Source organism: Neolamprologus multifasciatus, chromosome 23 (genome assembly GCF_963576455.1).
Source record: "Neolamprologus multifasciatus chromosome 23, fNeoMul1.2, whole genome shotgun sequence".
Lineage (NCBI taxonomy): Eukaryota > Metazoa > Chordata > Actinopteri > Cichliformes > Cichlidae > Neolamprologus > Neolamprologus multifasciatus.
The window spans coordinates 10,306,341-10,315,017 of record NC_140460.1 but is presented as its reverse complement, the minus strand read 5'-3'; the positions used below and the strand labels follow the sequence as shown (position 1 = coordinate 10,315,017).

The window sequence follows — 8,677 nt, the reverse complement described above, 5'->3', positions numbered from 1 at the left end:
CAATCACTGATCTTTAACAGCTTTCTCCATTCAGACACTCATTATTTATTCTTCTTTAGTGTGAGGAATAAAGTTTTGCGGAAACATGAGCAGTCTAGTTAATCTTTAGTGTAAAAGCAGGTGAAATTTTAGGTTTGTCACAATCTTTATTTCAGTTTGTTTTGTGTTTCAGTCAGACATCAGAACACTGAGATCACTTATTCAGGAAACACTTTAGCGGCCACAGGAGAATTGCCACCATCACGGCGTACCATAAACCCGATATCTAGGACAATGTGACTGGCTGTTGCTGCCGTCATCCATTTTCATGTTTTAACTAACTTGCTCACCAGCCTTCAGGACAGTACACTAAAGGAGCCACAGGAAGTCATCCACAGGTCAATAAGTCACTCAATATGCTGCACATGTGATAAATACAGGAAACAGAAATAAAAAAGACAATAAAATAAAACTGTTTCAGTCAAAAAACAAAACAAGAATTTTAGTGTTTCTACTTTAGCTGTAAAGTACTGCCATGAAGTTCAAACTGAACTAAACCAGTTTGAACTGAACTAAATGTGAGTTAAACTCTGACATTAAATTAAGATTAGTATTCAACACAACTGGATAAAAGTGTCTTTAAAGTGGACCTGCTCTCCTCACTTCCTGTCATGTGTCTCCTGCTCCTGTGACGGATGTTTGTATTAAAGTTTCTAATAATTAAGTCACAGTGCATACCCTCCTGAGAACCAGCCTATTCATCATTTCCTCTCTAATGGACATTTGCTTTTGGTCTATATGTTTTGAATTATTTGTTCTACCCTACTAAGTCCTGACGTACTAAATAGAGGACATCCTGGGCTTTCCATTGAGATCTCATGTGTCTGGGTGGCCTCTTTTAGCTCCAAAAAGGAAGGAAATCACAAAAATATTCCTTTTTCCTTGGTTCTCAGGAGGATATAGTTTTCCCTGTGAGCCAAGAGCTCAGACTGCTCTCAACATTTTTTCTACTCTTGAATCTGGAAGATGCCACAGAGAGAGGATAGAAGCCCCACCCACCTGCTGTTCATACCTTCTGTTTATGAGGGGCAGCCAATAAGACTGTCTTGAAGCGTTGGAGGATAAATTGAGGGGCTGCACCAAGGCCTATATCAAATGAAAGAACGATTACTTTGAGCTGTGACTCACGCGAAGCTACTGTGCAAAGGAGCAGAATAAGTCCACATTAAACTCGAGTGAAACTTGTTATTTTCAGTTTTAAATAAAAAGAACAACCAATCAAAACCACACCAAACATGACCTTTGACCTCTGAGGTGGTTCTAACAGTTAAACACTCAAGGAACCAAAAGTGCTGTTCACTCCCGATCAGCAGGAAGAGTCCATTAGAGTCTAAATAAAGTTCAGCATAGTCCAAAGAATGTTCAGTAGAGTATAAATGGAGTCCAGTAAACGGGATTAAGATTTCATGTCGATAGGTGGAGGCATTGATCAGAGTATAAAGAAAAGGAGAACGATGATGAAGAGGATGGTAAGCAGCACGCCGATGGCACACCACTGACGACGATCTGCAAACACACAGAGTTAATAAGATGAGTACAGGTGAGTGCACCTCATCAATACAGGTAGTCACACTGACTCCAGCTCAGTTCAATCCGCAGAGGGAAGAACTACAGCAAGATCAATACTTCCATCATCATCATCATCATCAATAAATCCAAATCAGCTTAAAGCTACAAAATTTCCTGCCCTAATTGATCATTTCTGATTCATCAGCTCTGAACATCTAAAACCCTGCCCACCCCTCTGAGTTAACTCATATCTTGTTTCATGTGTCGTTGGGCAGATTACCGCTGGTCATGTGGGACACCTTGGCGAGCTTCTTCATTACGTTGTCCAGTTTGGACTGAGTGTTGTCCATTTCATGGCCAAAGTCATCCAACATCCTGCAGGAAGGACATAAGTAAGTCTCTGACAGGTGTCTCCTCTCCCCCTCACCTCTTTGCTTATTACAGGCCAAATAAAGTTCCAGTTCAATTAAATTTTATTTGGAAATTACTATATCAGAAACTAAAAGCTGTCTAAAGGTTTTTCATATACAAAAGATCAGACAATGAGCCGCTATGGTGAGGAGCAAGAACAGGAAGTGACCTTTAATCGTCACATAAAAAACACAACAACAAAAACAAACATAATGCCTTTGAGAAAGCACCGACCTGGGGATCACAGGAACTTTAGTTTACCGAATCACCTTTATCACTCTGACATTTTGTAGTCACATGATGTTCCCACCCACCCCTCTTACTACACTTGGTTCTTACACGGCCTGCTCATCCAGCTCCATGCCGATTCGCTCCGACATGTTCTTCAGGACTCCGATGGTTCCCGACACAAGTTCCAGCTGCTCATCCTGCTGCTCCGCAATCAGCTATCAGAGACAGGAAACACTTTAGCGGCATTGTAAAGGTGGAAAGCTTGTTTAGGTTTCTCAGGTGTTCTTGTACCTGCTGCTGGACCTGCTGTTCCTCGATGATCTGAGAGTTAGCGTTCTGTAGCTGGTGGTCCAGTCGGCTGTACTTATCTGCACCAGGCTGCCATATGGGGCCCTGAGCACCACGTTCACCCAGCAGAGCCTGAAGGTCACAACAACAGTTACACGTGCACCAAGACCGGGTATACAGGAGGACCCCAAGAGGATCCAACTGAGATCTTGTGGTGCCCTGAAGGTTCTGCAGTCTTGGGTAATGGATCACCCGTAGGCAGGTGTGAAAGTTACCTGTTTGTTCTTTCGGTCAGAAGCAGCAGGTGGAATCGACATCTGAGCTTTCATTTCCTGCAAAACAAACACAGCAGCAAATCAAATCGATCAATTCTGGACATCTCAGGTAATTAATCACCTGAACGATCTACCTTGTAAATTATTAGAATATGATTGGGTCCTTCTGTCTGAGCCATTGATCTCCTGTTGTCAATAAAGTTACCTTGACGGCAACCCGCATGCTGTTGATGAAGGCCTTCCTCTTCGACAGCTCGGCAGCATCCAGGTTGAACTTCTTTGGGTTCGACTCGACAATACGTAAACTTACCGTTAAGAAGAATTATCTTATTTTCATATAAAACATGTTACATAATGACAATGTTGGTGACGTGACCTCAACTCAGGGGTGGCATGTAGCCCCCTAATGCATGTTAAAGATGAAAGTAAAACCTAGTTCAGCTCAGAGAGCATATTTAACAAAATAAGAAACACATTTTAATAAATTAGCTGAAGTTAATGACGAAAAATCACTATAGTGTTAGGTTAGGTAAAGGCCCGAGAAAACTGAAAAAAATAACAACAATCAGACGACCTATGTGCACACACTTGGCGACAGTAGAAAGGTGGAGGTTTCTTCCTTTTAACAGAAGGAAACCTCCAGCAGAACCATGCTCAGTGAGGGGTGGCCTTCTGAGAGATCAGTTAGGGATGAGGGGATGAAGACAGAACCATGCTGTGGAACAGAGCCAGAGAAGCAAAAAGAAAAGTTTGAAGCCTAATCCTAATCTTAAAAGTAGAAATAGTGTCTCCTGAATCCAAACTAGAAACTGGTTCCATAGAAGAGGGACCTGTTCTAATAAATTCAACACGATCACTTACTCTGTCTTCACAATCAGTGATTGATTGAGCCAATTTCAGTGTTTGTAAATATGTAATTAATGATTACTAATTGATTGATCTGCTCTCAGCATGGACGAGGAAACGGGTGTCAATCAGCAGCTTCAGATGCAGTGGGAGGGGAGGAGTCTGTTAACCCTGCTCTTCTTCATTAAATTGTCATCAAACTGACTCTAACCATTTATGAACCAATCAAATTGCTCCATCTCACCTTGTGCACCAGGTCTATGTGAGGATTTACAAACAAAACTGTCTTCACTGTCCAGGGTTTTGAGGTGATACACATCTCCTCTTCTTCTTCTTTCTTTCTTTTTCCACAGCTGAACGAATCAGCCAATTTCAGATGCTCTAATCATAAAACTGTATTTACCTTTCCAGTACACCTGTATATACACCTGTGCGTGTTTCTGCTGGCTTCACATTTGAAGGATATTGATTGTCTCGTCAAGGTCCTCTAGGTCCCACTCGATGGAGCGCAGGCTGTTCCTCAGCTCATTGGTCGTCCAGTCTATCTCCTCCTTGGAGGCTCCGCCTCCCTCCACCATCAGTTCACTCCATCTATGATGGAGGCTCTGAGCAGCGTTGACTGCTTTCTGCACCTCGCTAAAAAAACAAAACAAAATAACAAACAGGTGAAGTTGAGCTTCAGAGGAACCTTAATAGCACAAACCAGAAACAGAACCAAGTCTATCTGCTGCAGGGTGTTTTCACGTGATGTAAGGTTACTGGAAAACTAAATAAATACAAAACTGGATGGTCAACTTTATTGATCGTTTACTGTTCAGTGTTGAAATGTCCAGCAACAATTTCAGTCAAATCTGCACAGCCACCCGGTTGTTCTTCTACAGAGCCAAGGAATCTAAATGTTTTTAAAATCACATGGCTCACTATCTGTACTCTGCCATGTCCCCATTTCTCCACGCAAAATATGAAAAAGAAGAAAACATGTGAAGGAACTGATTATGTCAAAACAAAATGAGTCTAAATCTGAACAAATTCAGGTGAGAAAATATTGATAAGTAACAGATCAATCACAACATGACACGTTCATACAAACAGTTTTGTGAATAAGACCCATACTTTAATATCAAGTTGTAATCATTAGAAAAGCTACTTATAGAAAGGAACCTATTAGGGTGAAGTAATGTTACACCTGTAAACAGGTTAATTATTACTGATCAATAAAATCAAACATCTCATCTGTAATGTTCAAACAGGCTGAAGCAATATAAGCACAAGCTGTGGTCCTGTGTGTGAATCAGGAGGAGATACAGGTGTTCCCTCATGTGACAAGTGATTAAGGGATTCATTGGGAACATCGCGAGAAAACACACACCCCACCCCTCACAGATCACTGAGGAGGAGCATCATAAAAGTTGGCGACACCAAGAGACCATAGAAAGTGATCAAGAGAGCGTTCTGTGATTGGCTGCAGACACTATAAAGCTGTGGTGGAAACGAAGCCAGTGCACAAAGTGTTCTCCACCACGGATCATCCTGACCTCGCTCTGCACCACCTGCTGCACAAACTGCTTCACCTCCACAACAGGTCTGTGACTCTCTGATAAACAGACACCTATCTGGAAATGTCATCATTACTATTAATAACAATATTATTATTATTCATCCACTCACTCGTTCATTCTCTGTCGCCTATCCAAATGTTATTATTATATTATTTTAATTGTTTCTGTTTCAGCTTCATTCCACCTGCTCCAAACAGAAGCTGGGAAATTTGATCTAAATAGAGTCTCTCATTCTTTCTCATCATCATCATCGTGGTACACACACACACGGTCTAAAACACCTCCTAAAACTTTAATCTGATAAAAAAAAAAACACACACACAAAGCTAACAGGCTAACATGCTAATAAACTAACTGCGAAGACACGTTTATGTTAACGTTAGCACGTTAGCTGCCGTGAATCTGCTCCGGCTCGCACGTCGGTCTCACTATTGACGGAAACAGATCGATGATCAGATCGATTATGTATCAGCTATCACCTGTCCGCAGGCTAATGTTAGCTGCTAGCTCTGTGTTAGCGACGCAGTTCTGACCCTTTGACGACGAAGAACGGGTCTTCCATGGACATCCCGCCGGCTCTGCTCACTCCATCACCCACTTTCTCGTAACCGAATCCGCGGATTCTGATTTCCGCCGGTCCGTCCTCACAAAGCCGCTACCGGAGCCGCTAACAGGCTTTGTTTACACGTAGCACCGGAAACAGCTCCGCGATGGCACGCTCCTTCTTCTTCTCCGACTCTTACTACAGTTTCCAAATACGAAAACAGCGCCACGAGCAGTTGCGGGGAAATAACATGTAATTGCAATATTATACAGTGGTCCCTCGTTATACCGCGATTCACCTTTCGCGGATTTTTTTTTTGTGTGCAATTTTGCATGATTTTTTATTTTATTTTATTTTTTACAGCGCATTGTGTTCTACGTCCTGATTGGCTGTAGATCATTGTCAATCAATCTCGTGCCGTGGTCTTGTACAGTACAGAATGAGTTCAGCTTGTCCAATTTACATAAATCTTTGATCGCTAGCAGTGTGACTCTGAAGTGCATTGTATGTTTGTTTTCTCCCCAACAAACACAACAATGTCGATGAAACGTTTTGCACCGTCAAAGGCAACTGTGGGTGCCTTTGGTTTCATTCTATAATACTGGACTTATTTTTCTACCAAGGTTTCAACTTTGAGGGTGTTTAAACAAGAGAGAAAAGTGTGAAAATGGTCATGTCTGTCTGAGAAAAGTGTATAAAGTGTGTAGTGAGGGGTTTTACAGTCTTAAAACATCTATTTCACCTATATTCATCTATTTATTTTTAGAACGTAACTACCGCGATAAACAAGGGACCACTGTATACATAAAATGGAATAGAATGTCTTGATGCATGCTCAATCATCCCGGTAAGTAAAACATAAAAGGTTGATTCTGTTCATCTGGACGTAGCATTTTCAATGGGAGAAACATTTTGTGTAAATTTTCATGTCCATTGATCAACAACCACTGATCATAGACCACTGACCATTGATCAAAGGCCACTTATCAATGGTCATGAGTGACCTACACAGAGTTGGGGAAAGGCACAATTTGCATATTAATGATCAAGGGTTCATTCACTGGGCTAGTTTCAGTTATTGTGCAAATGTATTGTTTATAAGGTCGGGGAAACCTGCAGCCAGCTGAGACTGAAGAAGTCACTTGGATGAGTGACCAAACGTTTCTCCCATTGAAAACGCTACGTCCGAATGAACAGAATCAACCATTGGGAAATAGAATAGAATAGAATAGAACGGCCAGTCATTGTCATTGTACATCCCCACGAAATTGTGGGTGCTCCAGAGTTTATCGTCACAGTATTCACTTGCTGTGTCTTTAGGGTTTCACTAGCTTGAATTGAATTGAATTGTATAGAATAGTGAACATACAACAAAAACAGCAACAATAACAATACTAATAATATTTTTTGTTTTAGGTAACTCTTGAATGTGCTGGTGCCAGAGAGAAGCCAACACAGAACACACAAAAAATTAGCGTTTCTGTTTAAGTTAAATAAGTAAGTAAGTAATTACGGTTTATTTATATAGCGCTTTTCAATAACAAAATTCACAAAGTGTTTACAATACAGAAATAGGTATGCACCAAATAAAATAGCATAAAGAGACAAAATTGGTGTCACATAGAACCTTTTAGAGAGAGGTTAACCTGCTTAACTTGCCGATAAGCCTCACAGGGGCATTCTGGACGATCTGTAGGTGATCCAGGGATGATTTGCTCAAGCAGAGAAATAACAAATGACAATAGTCAAGGCAGGATGAACTTAAAGCATGTATAATCATTTCCATTTAACTTTGAGACAGTGTATTTAAGACAGGAAATGTTCTGCAGATGATGAAAACAACTTTGGACAAGACAGTCAACATGCTTTTCCAAGTTGAGCACCTGATCAAAGGTAACACCCAGATTTCTCAAAGTGGAGGAAACTGAACATGAGAGTGGTCCAAGATTTTTAGTTGCTATGGGAACAAAGTTGTCAGGTGCACAGATCAGAACTTCATGTGTTTTTTATTAATTCAAAGACAGATATTTTGCTGTCATTCAGTTCTTTATAACATAATTACAGTCTTTAAGGAGAGAAAAGAATATTCATCCATGTCTCTACACATTAAAATATAATTTGATACTCTACGAAGAGCTGTTTTGGTGGAGTGCATCTGGCAAAACTCAGACTGAAATTATGCAGTTCAAACGTCTGTTAGCTGGTTGGCCACCACTTTTTCAGATTTTTGGAATAAAAGGGAGTTTTGAAATTGGCCTATAATTCTCAAGTGGAGGGGTTAGCATTGGGCTTTTTTAAAAGAGGGTAAATAATAACCTGTTTGAAATATGTAGCAACAAAGCAATTATTCATTACCTTAAGAACACATGGTGTGAAAGACCTTTTTGAATAGTGAGGTTCATGAAATGTCAAGTTGGCAAGAGGGTAGTTTCACTTTACGAGCCACTTCAGAGAGATTGCTTATTTTGTCTAAGAGTAGTGGACGGTTTAGGCATGGGCCCAGAAAGGAAGGAGGAGGGGTAATATTTGGTCTGATATTATGGGTCTTATTAATAGAGACAGAAAGCAAGAACGTTTTTACACTCTATTAAATCTGCTGGCACATCAGAAATTACTTACTGGAGACAGCTGGGTCTGCCAAAAACACCCAGTGAGGAAACCATAACATATCCCAATGACTCAAGGAAATGACAAGTTTTCCCACCAATTCCCTGTGTCCAAAGCGGCCTCAGTCACCTGAACTTCGAATTCTGTTATTTTCATTAAAATTTGAATGAAAACAACTGAATTTGAATGGAAACAATGGAATTTGAAAGCAAACAACAGACTTTGAATAAAACAAATGGATTTTGAATGAAAACAACAGAATTAGAATGAAAAACACAGAAGTAGAATGAAAACAACAGAATTAGAATGAAAAGAACGAAATTTCCTCCCCGTGAATTGCTACCTTATCGTAGTGGAGGGGTTCGTGT

General features: G+C 40.6%; 1 protein-coding gene and 1 long non-coding RNA gene across 2 annotated transcripts; one reads left to right on the top strand and one right to left on the bottom strand.

Moving 5' to 3' along the window:
- Positions 1 to 126: 126 nt before the first annotated feature.
- Positions 127 to 5,893, bottom strand: stx6 (syntaxin 6). The gene is made up of 8 exons (XM_085151765.1): positions 5,692 to 5,893; positions 4,066 to 4,235; positions 2,959 to 3,053; positions 2,754 to 2,810; positions 2,482 to 2,610; positions 2,299 to 2,405; positions 1,829 to 1,923; positions 127 to 1,545 (listed from the first exon to the last, which is right to left on the bottom strand). The coding sequence occupies exons 1-8, from the start codon at positions 5,724 to 5,726 to the stop codon at positions 1,469 to 1,471; spliced, it is 765 nt and encodes a 254-aa protein (XP_085007891.1). The 5' UTR covers positions 5,727 to 5,893; the 3' UTR covers positions 127 to 1,468.
- Positions 4,903 to 5,538, top strand: LOC146491057 (uncharacterized). The gene is made up of 2 exons (XR_014872423.1): positions 4,903 to 5,181; positions 5,332 to 5,538. It is a non-coding gene; the product is annotated as an uncharacterized LOC146491057 (long non-coding RNA).
- Positions 5,894 to 8,677: the final 2,784 nt, after the last annotated feature.